The 21,147-nt window shown below is 40.1% G+C and overlaps 1 protein-coding gene across 2 annotated transcripts; it reads right to left on the bottom strand.

The window, feature by feature from the left end:
• Window positions 1-8,868: 8,868 nt before the first annotated feature.
• Window positions 8,869-10,009, bottom strand: LOC124698390. 2 transcript variants are annotated; one of them, XM_047230869.1, is made up of 3 exons: window positions 9,768-10,009; window positions 9,470-9,611; window positions 8,869-9,370 (listed from the first exon to the last, which is right to left on the bottom strand). In XM_047230869.1, the coding sequence occupies exons 2-3, from the start codon at window positions 9,548-9,550 to the stop codon at window positions 8,918-8,920; spliced, it is 534 nt and encodes a 177-aa protein (XP_047086825.1). In that variant the 5' UTR covers window positions 9,551-9,611; window positions 9,768-10,009; the 3' UTR covers window positions 8,869-8,917. The 2 variants fall into 2 exon arrangements, with proteins under 2 accessions (XP_047086825.1, XP_047086826.1); XM_047230870.1 differs by having other exon boundaries at window positions 9,470-9,603.
• Window positions 10,010-21,147: the final 11,138 nt, after the last annotated feature.

Genomic DNA, 21,147 nt, shown 5'->3' with positions numbered 1-21,147 from the left:
AGTTTACTTGCATTTACTTTACTTGATTCATCATGTTTCCTTTTAATTTTACCACAAAAAACATACCGGTAGGACAAGGGTCTATAATTTGGAGGAACAATATAGAAGAATTTTTCACCCATGTTAGTACCGTTGAAGATTTTTAAGATAGACACTTGGTAGAACTTGCTCCTACTTATGAAATTGCTGCTGCTGCTTTAGTTCGCCTGTTGGAAACTAAATTTGTTAATCTTAATCCTATAATCCAACACATGTTTCTTACACTTGGTGATTTGGAAGAGGGGGAAAAGAAAGATTTTGTTTTAGAAACCCTTCTTAGAGAATTTGGTGGTCTAGCAAGAGAGGCTAGAAAGGTCTTCGCTAAATTTAATATGCTTGGTTCTCATACTAATTTTGTTAGTCTCCTTGAAAAAATGGACATGGATAGGATAAGGTATACTAATAATGCTAATGATGGTGGGGAGATCAAAGCACCAATACCATGCAAACTCCTAGCTATGAATGATGCACTAGAAAATAACTATGCTTGGCTTGTTCCTGAAAATTTGTTCGATGAGAGTAGCAAGCCCAAGACTAATGAGAAGGAGACGTTGAAACTTATGTATCCAATATACTATGCATGGTTGAGAAAACTCCAAACCCCGCTGTAGGTGCACCACCCTTCGATAATACTTGAGATACACTTTCGCGCCTAGCTGAAAGGCGTTAAAGAAAAGCGCTTATGGGAGACAACCCATGTTTTTACTCCAGTATTTTTGTTTTATATTTGTGTCTTGGAAGTTGTTTACTACTGTAGCAACCTCTCCTTATCTTAGTTTTATGTTTTGTTGTGCCAAGTAAAGTCTTTGATAGAAAAGTAAGTACTAGATTTGGATTACTGCGCAGTTCCAGATTTCTTTGCTGTCACGAATCTGGGTCTATCTCCCTGTAGGTAGCTCAGAAAATTAAGCCAATTTACGAGCATGATCCTCAGATATGTACGCAACTTTCATTCAATTTGAGCATTTTCGTTTGAGCAAGTCTGGTGGCCTAATAAAATCCATCTTTACGGACTGTTCTGTTTTTGACAGATTCTGTCTTTTATTTCGCATTGCCTCTTTTGCTATGTTGGATGAATTTCTTTGATCCACTAATGTCCAGTAGCTTTATGCAATGTCCAGAAGTGTTAAGAATGATTGTGTCACCTCTGAACATGTGAATTTTTATTATGCACTAACTCTCTAATGAGTTGTTTCGAGTTTGGTGTGGAGGAAGTTTTCAAGGATCAAGAGAGGAGTATGATGCAATATGATCAAGGAGAGTGAAAGCTCTAAGCTCGGGGATGCCCCGGTGGTTCACCCCTGCATATTCTAAGAAGACTCAAGCGTCTAAGCTTGGGGATGCCCAAGGCATCCCCTTCTTCATCGACAACATTATCAGGTTCCTCCCCTGAAACTATATTTTTATTCCGTCACATCTTATGCACTTTGCTTGGAGCGTCGGTTTTTTTTTTTTGTTTTGTTTGAATAAAATGGATCCTAGCATTAACTTTATGGGAGAGAGACACGCTCCGCTGTAGCATATGGACAAGTATGTCCTTAGGCTCTACTCATAGTATTCATGGCGAAGTTTCTTCTTCGTTAAATTGTTATATGGTTGGAATTGGAAAATGCTACATGTAGTAAATTGCTAAAATGTCTTGGATAATTTGATACTTGGCAATTGTTGTGCTCATGTTTAAGCTCTTGCATCATATACTTTGCACCCATTAATGAAGAAACACTTAGAGCTTGCTAATTTGGTTTGCATATTTGGTTTCTCTAGAGTCTAGATAACATCTAGTATTGAGTTTTGAACAACAAGGAAGACGGTATGGAGTCTTATAATGTTTACCATATGTCTTTTATGTGAGTTTTGCTGTATCCGTTCATCCTTGTGTTTGTTTCAAATAACCTTGCTAGCCTAAACCTTGTATCGAGAGGGAATACTTCTCATGCATCCAAAATACTTGAGCCAACCACTATGCCATTTGTGTCCACCATACCTACCTACTACATGGTATTTATCCGCCATTCCAAAGTAAATTGCTTGAGTGCTACCTTTAAAATCCCATCATTCACCTTTGCAATATATAGCTCATGGGACAAATAGCTTAAAAACTATTGTGGTATTGAATATGTACTTATGCACTTTATCTCTTATTAAGTTGCTTGTTGTGCGATAACCATGCTTCTGGGGACGCCATCAACTATTTTGTTGAATATCATGTGAGTTGCTATGCATGTCCGTCTTGTCTGAAGCAAGAGAGATCTACCACCTTCATGGTTGGAGCATGCATATTGTTAGAGAAGAACATTGGGCCGCTAACTTAAGCCATGATTCATGGTGGAAGTTTCAGTCTTGGACATATATCCTCAATCTCATATGAGAATAATAATTGTTGCCACATGCTTATGCATTAAAGAGGAGTCCATTATCCGTTGTCCATGTTGTCCCGGTATGGATGTCTAAGTTGAGAATAATCAAAAGCGAGAAATCCAAAATGCGAGCTTTCTCCTTAGACCTTTGTACAGGCGGCATGGAGGTACCCCATTGTGACACTTGGTTAAAACATGTGCATTGCAAAGATCCGGTAGTCCAAGTTAATTAGGACAAGGTGCGGGCACTATTAGTATACTATGCATGAGACTTGCAACTTGTAAGATATAATGTACATAACTCATATGCTTTATTACTACCGTTGACAAAATTGTTTCATGTTTTCAAAATAAAAGCTCTAGCACAAATATAGCAATCGATGCTTTCCTCTTTGAAGGACCATTCTTTTTACTTTTATGTTGAGTCAGTTCACCTATCTCTCTCCACCTCAAGAAGCAAACACTTGTGTGAACTGTGCATTGATTCCTACATACTTGCATATTGCACTTGTTATATTACTCTATGTTGACAATTATCCATGAGATATACATGTTACAAGTTGAAAGCAACCGCTGAAACTTAATCTTCCTTTGTGTTGCTTCAATACCTTTACTTTGATTTATTGCTTTATGAGTTAACTCTTATGCAAGACTTATTAATACTTGTCTTGAAGTACTATTCATGAAAAGTCTTTGCTATATGATTCACCTGTTTACTCATGTCATCACCATTGTTTTGATCGCTGCATCCACTACATATGTTTACAAATAGTATGATCAAGGTTATGATGGCATATCACTTCGAAATTATCTTTGTTATCGTTTTACTCGCTCGGGACGAGCGGAACTAAGCTTGGGGATGCTTGATACGTCTCCGACGTATCGATAATTTCTTATGTTCTATGCCATATTATTGATGATACCTACATGTTTTATGCACACTTTATGTCATATTCGTGCATTTTCCGGAACTAACCTATTAACAAGATGCCGAAGTGCCAGTTCCGTTTTCTCGCTGTTTTTGGTTTCAGAAATCCTAGTAACGAAATATTCTCGGAATTGGACGAAACGAAGACCCAGGGCCTATTTTTCCACGGAGCTTCCAGAAGACCGAAGAGCATACGAAGTGGGGCCACGAGGTGGCGACACCACAAGGCGGCGCGGCCAAGGGGGCCCGCGCCGCCTATGGTGTGGGCCCCTCGTCGGGCCCCGACTCGCCCTTCCGCCTACTTAAAGCCTCCGTCGCGAAACCCCGATGCGAAAATACCACGATACGGAAAACCTTACCGAGACGCCGCCGCCGCCGATCCCATCTCGGGGGATTACGGAGATCTCCTCCGGCACCCTGCTCGGAGAGGGGATTCATCTCCCGGAGGACTCTACACCGCCATGGTCGCCTCCGGAGTGATGAGTGAGTAGTTCACCCCTGGACTATGGGTCCATAGCAGTAGCTAGATGGTTGTCTTCTCCTCATTGTGCTTCAATGTTGGATCTTGTGAGCTGCCTAACATGATCAAGATCATCTATCTGTAATACTCTATGTTGTGTTTGTCGGGATCCGATGGATAGAGAATACCATGTCATGTTAATTATCAAGTTATTACATATGTGTTGTTTATGATCTTGCATGCTCTCCGTTACTAGTAGAGGCTCTGGCCAAGTTTTTGCTTTTAACTCCAAGAGGGAGTATTTATGCTCGATAGTGGGTTCATGCCTGCATTGACACCTGGGACAGTGACAGAAAGTTCTAAGGTTGTGTTGTGCTGTTGCCACTAGGGATAAAACATTGGTGCTATGTCCGAGGATGTAGTTGTTGATTACATTACGCACCATACTTAATGCAATTGTCTGTTGCTTTGCAACTTAATACCGGAGGGGTTCGGATGATAACCTCGAAGGTGGACTTTTTAGGCATAGATGCAGTTGGATGGCGGTCTATGTACTTTGTCGTAATGCCCAATTAAATCTCACTATACTTATCATGTCATGTATGTGCATTGTTATGCCCTCTCTATTTGTCAATTGCCCGACCGTAATTTGTTCACCCAACATGCTTTTATCTTATGGGAGAGACACCTCTAGTGAACTGTGGACCCGGTCCATTCTTTAATACTGAAATACAAATCTGCTGCAATACTTGTTTTTACTATTTTCTCTCGCAAACAATCATCTTCCACACAATACGGTTAATCCTTTGTTACAGAGCAAGCCGGTGAGATTGACAACCTCAACTGTTTCGTTGGGGCAAAGTACTTTGGTTGTGTTGTGCAGGTTCCACGTTGGCGCCGGAATCTCCGGTGTTGCGCCGCACTACATCCCGCCGCCATCAACCTTCAACGTGCTTCTTGGCTCCTCCTGGTTCGATAAACCTTGGTTTCTTTCTGAGGGAAAACTTGCTGCTGTGCGCATCATACCTTCCTCTTGGGGTTGCCCAACGAACGTGTGAAATACACGCCATCATACACCTATGAAGTATACCCACAACAGTTGGGTACCTGATGGATGTGAAAACAGCCATCTTTATCCGTGTTAAAATCGTATATTAAGTAAAGCAATTGATGAAATATATCTCTAGCCTTGCTACTAATGACTAACTATTACAAAGATGTGTAAATTCTTGTTTTAAATTGTGTGATACATGAAATCATGTTTTTATGGAGAAATTTGGGAAAAAAGGAAGAATCATGAGTTCCCAATACTCACAAGTCAACTAGGGTCAAAGAGTTGTATTCAGTGGTTTTAACGAGCACCGGTACGGGCGAGGCTCATAGGTACTGCCCGCTCGTACCACCCGGCACCGACTTCGCCTGGTCAAACCGAGCAACTTTTGTGAAGGACCCATATATTTCAAGACTAGTCGCCGCACAGAGGGCCGCCATTCTCAGATTGCATCAGAAACACACCCGGGGAAGATCCATCGCTTCACCTCCACCGTTGTGCATCATCCCCATCTCTATCTCATAGCCACAGATTGTAATTGGGATCTCCTCACGATTGGCAACCTTGTAATAATATTTGCTATGATCTAAGTAATTCTACAATGTTTTCTTTCATTGAACTTGTTATTATGAGTAAGTACTCCTCACGGGCTGCGTGTTGAGGCAGAAATTATGTGCATCTAATCACATGGGAATAGTGTGTGGTGATTCATACGAGATTTGTATCATTGTCTCTTAGCTCAATCCAAAGACTTGTAAGGTACACAAGACCCCGGGGATTAATCAAGGTTCGAGGTCGGATGTGTAGTTAAACGGTGTCTACGAACGAAACCAAGTGACAACAAGGGGAGTACAATATTCGTTTAGTGATCCACTTAGGAATAACATTTACATCATCATTTTAATATTCTGGTCCATATTTTACTTCATAATCATTGATAGCCCAATGCTTTTCGGTATAATAGTTGGACAAGGAGTCTACATGATATCCTTATGGCTCGCATGAGCTATAATATTTACTGGATGTGTTGCTCAAAAATCATATCTATGTTAGATCATCAATATATGAATGTGCTTAACTTTATTTTTAGCCCTTATGTATGCATAACTGCAGGTGAAACTTTAACCCTGGCCTATCTTCATCCATCAACACAACTCTAGATACAAAGTAATCTGGAAATATCTGGTAAATGTAAGATAAAGATAAAACGAATTTAGCAAGTTTTGTAGATGTTCCTTATCATCAAGTGGTTCCCAAGGTTCGGCAAACCTAGGTTATCTAGGAAAAAAGCATCTATACTACATCTGTAATCTAGATCGAAGGTATCATTACCCATTCTTAGGCTGGAGTTTGACTTGATAAAGCCCCCGCGGCACGAGTCGAACTACCCCAACATATACCCGGTTTGGTTCTGGGGACTCGAGATTGAGTAGGTTGACATTTTTATGCCCAAGAGCAATTAATTATTTCCGATCCATTTAGAGCACCCGGTAGTTAGACCATCATCCCTATGACTTTTAAACGTAACAAAACATGCAAGATATTGACCTGATGCATGCACTTCTAGGTTAGTTGCTTCACCTAACATAATTATCGACTACGACTACATGGCATTGACCTAATTCTCTTTTGGGTCAGTGACTTCACCTGACATAATTGTCGAGTGCAACGACAAATATGATCCGACAGTCGGAGTCCCTACCCAAGTCTACAACTCGACTAGACACTCGGGGGCTACTGATGTGGACATGACCCTTTGGGTGCCCATAATTGACATACCTCATGCGGGCGCAACAGGAGGCCCACCCTGATGGCTTGCTAAGGACCAAGAAGCCCAAGGTGAGTTGGCAACTATGAAGCGCTCAAGGCCCATTTTCCTAACGCGTGAAATAAGGAGAGGCCCAAGATAGATAATCATAGAGTTCATCTCCAACATGTAACCAACCCGGAAACGATACCTGAGACCTAGCCTCCTATATAAAGGCTAGGAGGGGTCGCCAGGAGGGATAGCCAATCTAGAATATAGAACACCATAGCAATCACAACAACTTTGTAATCATCATCAATCAATTAAGAATAGACAATCAGGAAGTATGGTTTATTCTGGTATACTAATTGTCAGCCAACGAATTCGCAAGTGCACCTTCTTCCTAGAAACTCAAGTCCATCAACCATGGGCATTGCCATGCAGACCCCAAGTCACTATGCTCAAACCTAAATGCGCAATAAGTATTTGGGTAAAGTAGTATACCATTCACATGGGTAGTAAAGCATCTCATAGAGAGAATTGAGTTCATCTTTGAGGTCAATGACGACTTGGCATCTATTGTAACGCTTCAGGTGTTGATGACCCTAAGGCGGGCTGTATAAAATGTGGACTTAGAATCCATGAACAAATCACAACTACACAAGGAACAATATATGGGACCAAGTGGAACAAAATTTAGTGTCCAGGAAACAAATTATGACTACAAGTGGAACATAATTTTGAATTAAGTAGAGTAGAACTATAATGCCTATGATACAAATCACAACCACATGTGGAATAAAATAATTACTAAGCGGAACAAATTTTCAGCCCCGTCAATCCACATCCGGCTATAAGCAAAAGCAGAATTTTGGTTCAGTTTTACCGCTTGTGTTACAGATGATAACTACAACTATAAATTTTTTTAGAGAAGATGGAGTGATAAGGTTACAAAATTTAAAATAAGGAAAATAGAAATTTTGAACAAAAGTTATGGTGGAATGGGCACATATCTGTGGTTTAAACGTCAACCATAATAAAATTAAATCAAGAAGAAAAACATCATGTTCGCTAAAGCTAGCCTTCTTTTCACACTAAAGCAAAAGAAGCCATGCTAGCGATTTTGTTTTTAGTGCAACAATGCTACAAGCTCAAGGGAAACATCCGGTTGGAACTAGTTGGGCCACTTTGGCCTGTCAGTCACTCGTCTCAGCCACAACGATTCTTGGGAAGGAATTTCTCAAGCATTACCAAACAAATTCCCCCGCAAGTGATGTTTGCATCACAGGTTTTTGGATGGAGGTGTGGCAATTTGATTTCTAGAATGTCATTCACCGCCCGACAGAACGATGTATGCATGATCACTGGATCAATGCGTGAAACCTTGTCTCATACATTGCCTTGCATATTTCACATCTTCCAAAGGTGTGACATGTATGCCACCAATGTAGCTGCTACAGACAAGATCACTATGAAAACTCGCCACCATACGACACAAACTTCGGCAACCACTTCTAGCTTCCAAAGAGCGTTCTAGGCTTCCTCGTTGTGTGATGGAGATGTCGTTACCGTCCCCTCCTCCATCAAGAGAGCGTACCCAAGGCACGGAAGTTAGGAAGTTTATGCAAAAGTTATAAAAATGAGTGAAAGAAATTTATTATACATATAGAAATGTTAAATCGTGAAACGAGAAGTAGTTATTTGAAAGTGGGCTTTCAATTGACAATATTAACATTATGATAGCTGATTTTTTGTTTTTATTTCTCAAGTTTTGACTCAAATTTAGATTTAAATTTGGTGATACAGTAGAGGCATGTTATAGTTCCATGCCAGTTTATTTCTAGACTTCATTAAGACTGGACTATCGGCTGCCGTACAATATCTACAGGCCCACCCCACTTATTTCCATGCCATGGAATATGTGATTGAGCATGAGCGTGCGGTCTTTTAACATGTAATTCTCATATCCGGTGCATCGCTTGCATCACAAGCGTGCACCTGACATGTGTTGCCATTTTTTTTTTTGCGAGAACAATTTGCTGCGACATGAAACATGAGAGATGGAGGAGCGAATACAAATGTCGTGATATTTTCCCTTAAAAAATTGTCGTGATAGTTTCCCTCGAAGAGGAAGTCGTGATAGTTTATGGATAGTACTTGCGGAGAAATAAGTTGGAGACACTAAGTGAGAAAATAATGAGCAGTTTTCTCCTTTCATACCTTGCTAATCAAAATGGGCCGTAAATAGATACATGAATGACATGTTCATCGCAAGAAAAAAAGACGGGAGAAGAGAGAGAGAAAGAGAGATACAGCAAGTGAAATCTTGGAAATCTTATCGTGCCAAATTCAGACACTGGTGAAGCCAAGGAGGCTGCTTTACCCCTTCTTGCTCGATATGCTGGCCGACGTTCACAGCAGTAGCCTTAACCACCGACGACCCAAGCTGAGATGGATGAGGAGGCAGCACCCTGCAGTCCGTGCTACCGGAATCCGTGGAGGACGAAGAAATGCTCGTCCTGGAATCTAAGCTTGACGACGTATCCTTTTTCGTGCTCTTCATCTCTACCAAGCTTCCGATCGCCAGCGTGAGATCTAGGTCGCCCTCTTCGATAACTGTGGGAGGTGGACCTTTCTTCCTCTCCGAGTCCCATGACCTGCTTGAGCCAGCCTCGATCCCCCGTGCTTGCCGCTCACCGTCAGGTTTATATCTGACGCTGTGCGCTGCATTTGACATTCCAGTCATCAGTAGCTGCTGAACTCGGTACAGCCGGTGCAGTTCCTGAACCTGAGAAAGCATATACTTGGTTAATTTGTAATACAAGAATCTAAGAAGTTTTGGCTGGTGGAATTCTTCGTTTGGGAAATCTATCTAGTTCGTAATCACCTGCTGTTTGAATGTCTCTTCTTGCTTCAGCATGGCCATCTTCATGTGTTCCTTCTCGTACTGCCTCAGATATCTTGACATCTTGTCGTGGAAAGGAAATCTTTTGCCACCTGACGTAGAGTTGAGCAGGGCAGCTGAAAAACTAAGAGGAGGGAAATTAACGAACTGTTCGACGGACATGCATACTTATCCTGTCAAGGAAGATGCTACACATAATTGATCATGAAAACTGCAGCCTATCTTGGTAGACGCAAGAAAAAGAGTTGAAAACCGTGAGCTAGGGATAGACTCTACTTACGAGGTCGAAGTGGAGATGCTTATCGGGATCACGGCTTGGATCGAATAACCTCAGCTATAAGGACACACTTTATGTACTGGATTTCAGAGGGGGGACGCACATGAACTTTCTCAACACTCTACAACATCCTATTTTAAAGGCAGAGATAGACCGGCCAAGTAAGTAGTAGATTGCAGTGTCCCTTTGGCACTGCAGTTTCAAGTAGTATTTGAGAGGGGCAAGGAATGAATGATGCCCCACCAGAGATTGCCAAGCAAAGCACAGACTAGCTTCAAAAGCAGGAAGCATATCAACCCCCACTTGCTATAAATATGTGTATCCATGTATCTATCCACACATAGATTTATGGAGGGCACTAGGCCAAAAGAATCGCGAAAACGGGAGACAGGCACAGCGAAAGTAGCCGAGGCAGTTCACATGTGTGCATGCCTGCCTGCCCTGGAATCATGCTCCTAACTTGTTGACATCACACACCTCCACTACTCAGGAAGGAATATAGAATAGTACGGATCTTTCCTCTTATTTCTAAATCTATAGCGGGAATGAATCATAATTGTCATCTTTGCTTAGTTATATCCGGTGTGGATCTTACGTACAGATCTGGTTGACAACGTTCACAGCTTACACTTGTAAGATCTGCTGGCAGGTTTTCCTGTGAAACTGATCATGATTAATGTTCATGAAATGAAGTTTCACTCGTTCAATTTTGGTATGAAAAAGATGGACCTAACACATTTTGAGAGGAGAATCCACGGACATAATCTGATACAGTAGATCGGATGGTGTTTCTCAAAAGCTTGCACGTACTTCTACTTTCTTTCAGTTTAACTACTAGCTTTCCACCCTCTTCTTTTGGTCGAACTGAATTATATATGTTCCCAGAGCTTCCAAGAAACCCGATCACCGAACGCCACCACGTGCGACAATCAATCGGCTCCGATTAGCAAAAATCTAAGACATGGATGGGTGACCAGCGATGCGCGCGAGAGGAAAAGGTTCTTTTTAGGGATGAGAATGATGCGGCCATGACGGATTAACAATGGGGATCCTGAACTGTATATATGCCCTCTGCCTTGGAGGGATGTGAGCTTGTGCAGACAACGCACGCATTAACAACCAAGCCCGGGAATCTGGAGACAAGGGCATGATTTGGTGGGATGTGGGTGCATGTGATTGATGCGCCCCATGATCTGATACTCTAGCTCCATCTTGATCTCGGGTATGCACCATCGATCCATGAGCTGGACTTGTCGTCCCTCCATGTTTTGGTGATATACATATACAGTAGGTGTACAGAACAGGAGCAGGTGATAGAGAGGCTTTGATTCAGATATATGTAAAATGTAGTAGGTCCTCTACAGACCATGTTATCCCAACGTTTGGTGCTAATACTCCCTCCATTTCCGTTTAGTTTCAGAAAAGCTTTAACCATTAATTTGATCGATAAAATATAAATTATATGCAAAAAATTATACTTCCTCCGTTCACTAGTATAAGATATTTAAACTTTTAGTAGATTCATATATTTTGAATCTAGTCAAATTTTAAAATGTAGATTCACCCATTATAGCTTTAAATTATCTACGACCTTATATTTATGAACATATGAAGTATCATTAACAACTTTTTTTAATATATGAGTTTAACGTTATAACTTTTATGGCACATAGACCAAATTGAAGATCAAAGTTTTTTAAACTAAGAACAAGCCTAATAAACCGGAATGGATGGAGTACTCCTTGCATGTATTAAATTATTAAGAGAATGAACCTCATTCCATGAACAAATCTATCAAGTTGATGGTACTTCCTTACTTGATAGATTTAGTGGATATGTGTTCATGCAAGGAAAATGCATATCACAGTACAATGACACCATATTTACTTGCATCCTATGTCTGTGGTTAACTGTTTACTACTAATGATACTCTTACCCAACAAACTACATCACTACACATACATTTAACAAGATAATAGGATACACGCAAATAAAATGAGTACCATGGTGGCACTATAAAATAAAATTGTTACAACCCTACTAAATAAATGAAACTACAACAAAGCGGCTATGGTGTGGCACAACGGTTGTCCCGGTCACAGGCGGACGAGACATGCAGTTAGACAGGTACAAACTAACCTGTCATCCATGAGCAAGCGAGAAAGTCGGTGGGGTAAGTGAAGGAAAAGTCGCTAGAGGCACGAAAGATGGACGAGACGGGTCTTTCGAACTTTGTCGTTGGCTGTCGAAATCATCCGCATGGGTACTTCCACACGGCCGACCCTGAGAGAGACACCCTAGAGTAACTCCGGGTTTGATATTTGTGAACTTCATTATTTATCCAAATCATTGTTCAAAGGGAAAATATGTGAGATTATTAGGACCGCGGTTGTAAAAGAAGAGTGCACTAGTTTTAGCTTTCACATTTGTTATTTCATATGGGCATGCTTCTGATCCCATTGACTATTTTCACAGCAACTGGACATCTTTTTAGCAAAACCAATGAGAGTGGACAAATGGAGGCCGAGCTACATGTAGCTCTTTATTTTCAAAAATTCAGAAATCCTATTTTTAAGTTTCAAAAAATTCTGAATTTTTTCTAGATATAGCCAATGATGGAATCTACAAATATGCAAAATATTAATGTGAAATTTTTAGTACTTTAGGCTACGCAAAAATGGAAAATGTGTGGATCTAAGTAGGGGCAAAGCTCGCCTTAGAGCAAGACAGGGCAGCCGCCCTAACTTGATTTTTGATGAAACATTTACATGCACATGTTTTTTCTGAATATTTTGAGTGGTCGTGTATTGAAAACAGACTCCGTATGAGAAAATTATGCTTGTTTTAGTGAACATTGTGTAAATCGACTATTTTAAGTTCAATGTAAATAACAATGATTCTATATTTCTATTATAGAGATTTATCATGAATCTTAGTATATGCATCTTAGTATATGCAAGATAACTTTGTGATATTCATTATTCAAACGTGTAGAATTGAAAATTTAGAGATTTATTGAGACACATCATGATTTCATCAAAGCCATTATCACCTCATTGAGATGGTGAATTGGAAGGGTTGCTTGGCGACAAAGATCATTAAAACCTAGTTGCTCACGCTGGATATTTAAAAGTATTAATCGATAAAATTATTCTTTTTACAAAAAAAGAGTTAAGCTTTGGTATTGAGGTGGCATTATTGTTATGTTTTTTGGTTCTACGTATATCAAATATGTCTATGTTTTTATTGTACTAAGTTATTTCGTTAGAATCATATATGACGTTCTTGTCTTACGACTATTTTGGTATTTGCATCATTTTTTTAGTTTGTCCTACCTCAATTTTTTTCCGTCATTCACCACTGGATCTAAGAATAGTGAATAGTGCACATTTCAAAACTATAAAATCTGTCAGATTTTGTTATTTTTTTGTAGTCTACAATACAAAGAATTTCACATTAAGATTTTGCATGTTTGCAGATTTTATCATTATCTACATTCTGAATTTTTTTCATTTTTTTTTTAAACTTAAAACTATGATTTCCGAATTTTTTGAAATAAAGGACTACATGTAGCTCGGCCTCCGTTTGCTTTGCTGCTTCTTCTCTTTGTTGTTTACTTTTTTTGCAACTTAATCAATTATTTTTTAAACTTTATTATCTAACAACCAGAAACTCTACCTTACATAAATATGGAACAAAATCTTTGAAATGTGTAAATGTATTTTTGTTTTTTTTACTTGTATATTTTGGTTTTTAAACTTTTGTTTTCTCTATTGCACTTTAAATCACTAGCTGCATATTTAATGTGCAATGCATATATCTTTTATCTCTAAATAGGAGATCCCCACTAGCTGATATCTCTCAACATGTAAGGCATCCAGGTCACTTAGTATGCCACGTCAGTTTCTTCCTCTTTGTTCCGTCCGTTTCAGTCACGTCAGCAGCTCCATTTGGTATTCACTAGGCTTTCTTTGGGCTTTCAAGCACACAACTTTTTTGTTTGCGAAGAAACACTTACCATACAGCCCATCCCGTTTGTTCCAGCCCATATGGATAGCCCATAATTGTTGGTCTTCTCCATCGATATCTCCGGACACTGACTGCAGCGACGCTTCCTTCCACCATCAATCTGGCTTATTCTCTTCCCTTCCCCACGATCTATGCACAAACTAACTGCACATGAAACTGATGGAATACGCGCGGATTCGCCCCTCTTTAGGCTAGCCATAGTGCTAGTATCATAGCTAGTATCATGCATCCTAACCCCACCAAAAATGCTGATGTGGCAGGTAATTATGGATGAGAGAGGAGATTAGAGTATCATAGGTAGATACTGTATCATAGCGCACATCACGAGAAAAGTTAGTATCAAATAAATCTTGTACACATATTTGTATTGGGATTCTACAAATCAATTAATATAACAAAACTATGATCAGAAACTCAATTCGGCTCCCGGGTGCGTATGATCGATCCCTCTACCGTAAAAACATATTTTCAAGTATTAAAAAATTTTGACAAAAAAATTTGCATGTACATCTCCATATTATATGTGTATTCGTCAAGTTTCACGAAAAAATGATATTTTTTGTAGTCTAAGCGAAAAAGAGAAAATTTATCTTGTGACAAGTCTTTGTTTCAGCACCGAATTTTGTCTTTTTTACACACGCCACATGAAATGTCAATTTTTCATGAAACGACTTTGTGAGCGCGTAGCACATGAAGATCTACGTGCGAAATTTTTGTTTCAATTTTTTTGACATTTTAAATTGTGTCTAACATGTATTTCAAAATAAAGGGAGCATATGCTCCCATGTGCCAAAACATCACTCCCATGATCCCTCAACTATGATACTAGTCTATGATACTATGCATTATGGATCTAGTATCATAGAAAAGTATCATATACATGATACTACCCACTATGGCCAGCCTTAAAGTCCTTACATCTGTCCCTCAACTTACCTACCAATGAGAAGCCCCAAGCCTCAACACCATCAGAAGCAATTACTGCCACGCTGCTCCTCTTGAAATTTGGGTGTTCATTTTCTTAGGCGGCCTTTTTTAATCCATGATATGCTAGGTAATCGTCCATCATCGCTCTACGTTTGTTCAGAAGGTTACCAGCGTCTTCCCTGGCCTCAGCCAATCCATCAAACGTCTATCATTCAGGTCGTGCTCGGTGCTCCGGTAAAGAATACGTACACTCAGTCTCAACAACATGTTCCTCTCTTTCTTTTCCCTAATCGCTACTTATCTCACAGGGGAATTCATATCCTCTATGTTTGCTCAATTAATTTCATGTCTATAGAGCAAAAAAAATATTGAACTGATAACATGCTTTTGACTATGTTCCTTATGCATGCTACATACCGATGGCGTTTGGGAAGAGGGAGCAATGCAACATGACGTGCTTCCACTTAGGAGAAATGGCAGTTCATTATTCTTATGAATTTAGCAATATGTTATTGTACATTTTTTCTTACTGAAGATTAGCCAGGTAATTTTTTTGAACGGGGAAGATTAGCCAGGTAATCGCTCAAATGTACTAACCATCTAAAGAATGAAGAGATTTGAGAACTTAATAATATCTACGTTTTTATATTAATATATTTGTAGCTGGATGTTGCTTCATTTGAAATGTTATTTTTGTTCTTCACATCGTTCATATTTAGTATTTGGATTTTTTCATAGGTTTATGTGGCGAGTACATAATCAGCTTACGATTCTGCGGTTTGCAAAGATGGATGGCCCTGAAAGTTCTGAAAATCATGGGAGTCATCATGGTAGGCATTCACCATTTGGTGTTTTCCGTGAGAGAAGAACTACACATAGCTCAGGGATGATGCTCACAGGCACAGGCCTCAAATATTACCATCAGGCTGCTGGAGACAATCAATGAGAACTTCACCAGGTGCACTCCTTATCCCATCCACATAAAAAAAACTTTTAATCTCATTTTCGCGCAATTGATGTTCGGTTTATTCGTTGTGCCTCGATATCAGTTTTCTTCATGGCTTACTTTTTTCTCTATGGATTACAATGTGTGAAATTCTCTGAGTATGTTCATTACAGTTAATTGCAGGTAGTCTAAACGGGGATAGCAGGGAACAGGTATCCTATTTTGCTAGAGGAATGTTTATCTGATTTCCCATTTGTCAGTTAGGAATTGACCTCTCTTAGTTCTACGAGAAAGAATATGTTCACTAATATTAAATACTCATCTATCATGTGAATTCCTTTTATTTTTCTTAATCAATTCCAAGGATCTAGGCTATTCTAATTCATTTAATTATTTGTTCAATTTGCATGTCTACATGCCTGCAGGCTAGAAGGGTCCAAGATGATACGTCCAAGTTGCTGTCTGTGCTCTATGTTTCGGCTTGCTTTGAAGACACTAATTATTTGATTTTTGCAGCTGCTACCAATTCGATTACTGAAAACAAAAGGATACAACTTCTGAAGATGAGTCTTTGTTTTCATATTTGCAACTGCAGTTTCCTATCTTATATTGATTTTTGCATCTTAATGGTACTTAATTGTCATACACAATTTCAATCAAAACAAGGGCAAACGTACAAGAAATTTGTGCTTCTCCCTTCTCCCTTGTGCCACAGTTAAGCGATATTATAATGTTTTATAATTTTATTCCTTCGCATAAAATAGCTGATGTATCTTTTTTTTCCTTAAATTGTAGCTCTAAAACAGTGATGAAATTGATTCTTACAAACTTTTATAGGAACTGACTTCCAATTTTTTTTTAGAAGATTGAGGCATGTTCGATGAGAAAAGGTCATTATCTAAAAAACGAAGGCTGGAGAACCAAACTGTCCAAGATGCATTACCAACAAAAACTGAAATAGGAAGGTATTCATCATGTCTCTCCGTATGTACACTGAATTGTATAAGGCAATGTTCTCCTGGGTACGACATGAGGCTGTTCGTCCTCCTTAATACAAATGCAGAGGAAGAGACCGGCTTTTGTGAACATGGGGGCATGTGAACCCACTTTTTGAAAAGTTCCGTTTGTGATGTCAAAACATGTTTCAAAAATCGAAACACAAAATGATTTCCTAGATGATCTCAAATATGTGCCCTGGGCATGAGTTTCGTGACGAAAAAACATTTTATTTTGTCTCGGCAAAAAAGTGAAATTTTACAGGGCTATATAGCAGTATATATGTGACGTATTTTGTGTTTTTTAGATTCTAAAATAAAAAAGTGGTTTCTCCGCGAAAACTTTCTACGCACACATGAAACATGCGTACGTACCCGGATATTTTTATTTCAGAATTTTTTCATATTTCGAAAATGCATTTCCAACTAGGGTTCACGTGCACCCAGGTTCAAACCGGACTTTTCCTGCAGAGGAAGGCCTGATATCTTTTTAACTGCCATTTTCCATTGCAAGTTCCTTCTCAATGGAATTTTATATATCGATCTGAATACTTATATGGAGTGGTGTTTTCACATGCTTTAGTCACCATTCTGTACATTGTGACTTTCTTTTCATGAGTTAATGATACTGATGCTCTCCATATGCTGAAGTTATTTAACCATGTACCACGGCTTACAATTTCAACTTCTACAATTTCCGCGGCAACGCGCGGAGAATCATCTAGTTTATTACAAAAATGCTTTCTTACTCCGAAATATGTTCTGATAATACATTTTTTAGGCGTTTAAAACGTGATCTGGCCGGTTGAACTTTTAGATATACACTGGGATTTTTTTTTCCATCAGGGAATTAAACAGTAGACCGAGAATTGGGCCAAGCCCAGGCTAATGTGGGCTTAGACATTTCATTTCTTCTAATTATTCAGTTGATACCGTGTAACTAGTTGGGCTTGTAGACACAGGCCGGATCTAGGTCAGCCCCTGTTTCTGTGTACTTTGAATGTCCGAAAATTCGTTGATAAATCATTTTGGCTTCTAAAACTTCATTAAGCCGATTGCTCTTTAAAAATGTGCAACTTGTGTTTGTTTTAGTGTGAAAACGATATTTTCTGTTACTTCAACTTCTATTTTGACTTGCCACTTTTATGCTTCCAGTAGACTGCTTTTTAGAGCATTTTCAGTAGACTGATGAGTATAACAATTCAGACGACTGATTTCAGTCAGACCCAATTTCCTAGTATTAACAACATTGTGGTGTGTAATCATGTGTTTAAATCGTTGACATAACCGTTGCGAAGTACCAATTCATAAATATTCATTCCTCAAAGTGGTACAACATAAACATAGCCGGTCCTTTATTCAAACACTTTAAGATTGCAAGCCATATATGTATATCATAGTTGACCTCCTCTATGTCTATAAAGGATAACTCAGTGACTCTAGTTTGACACTAACTAGCTTACGAGAAAGAGGTAAAAGTAAACTAAGTTGCCCAACTAACGAACTTGGATATTACTACTATGATTTTGCCTCCTCGCCGGCCTCCTTGGTGCCGTATGCTATTACATAGTCGACCCCTTTGACTCCTCCGGATAAGTCTGGTTCTTCATAGCATACATCTTCGGTGTCTTCAGTTCCTTCAGCCGACCTCCTCTAGGTTGTTAAGGCAGTCTAAGCATTGGATTTAAAAAAGGGTGAGTGCGAGCGTACTAAGCAAGTTCATTATAGGAAAGAGTGTTTGATGCTCTAACTACAGCCATGGATCATTTCGTAGGAAATTCATATTTTCGTAAACATTTCTTCAAAAGGTTGATTTTATTCTGAAAAGCTATATATGTCCATCAGCCTTACCGGGTGTCTAGAACTTCACGAAGTTCCTTTTCGGCCATGTCCGCAGTTCCTTCCACTGAAGCAGAGTGACAAGCCACAATTCAATACACTAGGTGTGTTACTTTTCCCATAAGAGAACTTGTCCTTTGTTGCCAATCGGGCATACTTGTAGTGATTCGTAGCATAGAAAACAAAAAACTTCCTACCGCAAGAACGAATAACAAGCGAAGATCTAATCTAGTAGATGGTAGCAACGAGATGATATAAACATACCCTCGAAGATCGCTAAGCGTTAACGAGATAAGTCTCGTGGATGATGTAGTCGATCACTTTTCGCTCTCAAGAGCGTGTTGAAGAACTAGACGGTGCCGCAATCGAGGCAACACCTCCGCACTCGGTCACACGTACGGTGTCGATGAAGATGTCCTTCTCCTTGTTCCGGTGGGCCGGTGAAAGTAGTAGATCCTCCTCGGAATCTACGCGGCACGACGCCGTGGTGAAGGTGGTGGTGGTGAACTCCGACAAGGCTTCGCCAAAACCGTGCGGGAGAGAGGTGGAGGCGGGAGTCGCTAGGGTTTAGAGAGAGGGGGCTAGGGCGCCGGCCAGGGTGCCCTTGGGTGGTGCGGCTCAAGTGGTGGCCGGCCCCTCCCCTCCTCTCCCCTTTAAATAGGTGGAAAGCCCTAGGGTTCAATCAAAATCCACATTGGAGTCCAATTACGAAACTTACCAAATTGAGAAACCTAGTCAAGGTGGGATTCCTCCCTTTCCTTGTGGTGTGGCCGGCCATGGAGAGGACTCCACCTTCCCACTTGGTAGGTCGGCTAGGGCTGGTGGAGTCCCTCTGCCATAGTAAAATATTCCGGATGATTCTAGAACCTTCTAGAACCTTCCAAAAATTCACCGGACCCTTCCGGAACTCCTCGTGATGTCCTGGATCTCATCCGAGACTCCGAAAAAATATTCGAACTCCAAACCATATTCCATATCTACGTAAAACAACATCAAACCTTAAGTGTGTCACCCTACGGTTCGCGAACTATGCAAACATGATCGAGACACTTCTCCGATCAATAACCAATAGCGGGACCTGGAGATCCATAATGGCTCCTACATATTCAACGATGACTTCGTGATCGAAAAAACCATTAACATACGATACCGATTCCCTTTGTCGCGCGATATTTTACTTATCCGAAGTTTGATCATCGGTATCTCTATACCTAGTTCATCCTCGTTACCGATAATTACTCTTTACTCGTACCGTGATATGACATCCCTTGTGAGCCAGTCACATGCTTGCAAGCTAGTTGGATGACATTCCACCGAGAGGGCCTAGAGTATATCTATCCATCATTTGGATGGACAAATCCCACTATTAATCCACGTGCTTCAACATATACTTTCCGAACACTTAATGTCACATTTATAACTACCCATTTACGAAGTAGTGTTTGATGTCATCAAAGCATTCATCCGGCGTAGGTGATTAACATGATCTCATGGTCGAAGGATTATGTAACTATGTATCTTAAAGCATGAAGCAAACCGAACTTAAAGACTTGATCATATGCTACGCTTACTATGGGTGTATGTCTATCACATCATTCACCTAATGATATGATCTTGTTATTAATAACATTCAATGTTCATGATCATGAAACTATGACCATCTATTAATCAACATGCTAGTTTAACAAGAGGCTTACTAGGGACTCTTTTATGTTTACAAAACACACAAGTATTAATGTTTCCGGTTAATACAATTATAGCATGGGATGCAAACATTTATCATAAACACAAAGATATAACAATAACTATTTTATTATTGCCTCTTGGGCATATCTCCAACAATACTCTCCCGTCCACACTTCCTTGGTGTGGATCTCAGTATAAGGTCTAAGCCAATCATTGTCCTTGTCTGCGACCCCGCATACCCACCCTTATTGTAGTTCCGACCTCCGATCTTCGCCGGTCTCACCGACCTTGATGATATACCCCCGCCGGGCCACCATACCCCTTTGGGTACATTATGACCTTAGTAGCCTTCGTCGGCCTTCTACGACCCATCGTATACCTCAATACAGTGGGGACTTAAGGGTTCCCCAACACTTTGGTTGCTCCCAGGAGGACACAAATGCTAGCGTAAAGTGCATCCGTTGATATGCGAGAGGAAAAAGGTACAACCGACTTCTCCATCCCGATGGCTCCCAAGTGCAGGAGATCAATTGTAGTACTTTTCAATAAAGAAAGGTTGTCGAATCCACGAGGATCTGAAGGTATTGGTGAGCAAAAATCACAAGAAAGCAGTAATAATAAAGTAATGGTTTTGGTGTTTTGGGTATATAGTTTGCAATAAAAGTAAAGTGCGGAAAGTAAATAGAAAATAAGTAAATGCTCTCGATGAGAGAAAAGCCCAATCCTCTATGCAGCAAGAGGACGAGCTAAAGGGTGTGTGCTTATATGAGACAAAGGTTCTCGAGGGCGGCATGGATTCACTAGCTCGTGCTTTTCGAGGTCCGTGGACTCTTCAAGCATGTGTGTCACTTCTCCCACCATCTTCTTGTGAAGTAGGTACAACGTAGTCAAGAGGGACTTGCATCTGTCCATATGCTGTGCTGCTACTTCTGGGTGTTTTTGTGCCATCAGCAAGTGGTTT

Source organism: Lolium rigidum, chromosome 3 (assembly GCF_022539505.1).
Source record: "Lolium rigidum isolate FL_2022 chromosome 3, APGP_CSIRO_Lrig_0.1, whole genome shotgun sequence".
NCBI classification, from domain to species: domain Eukaryota; kingdom Viridiplantae; phylum Streptophyta; class Magnoliopsida; order Poales; family Poaceae; genus Lolium; species Lolium rigidum.
Note: the sequence above shows the minus strand (reverse complement) of the source record. Positions and strands in the feature narration are given on the sequence as shown.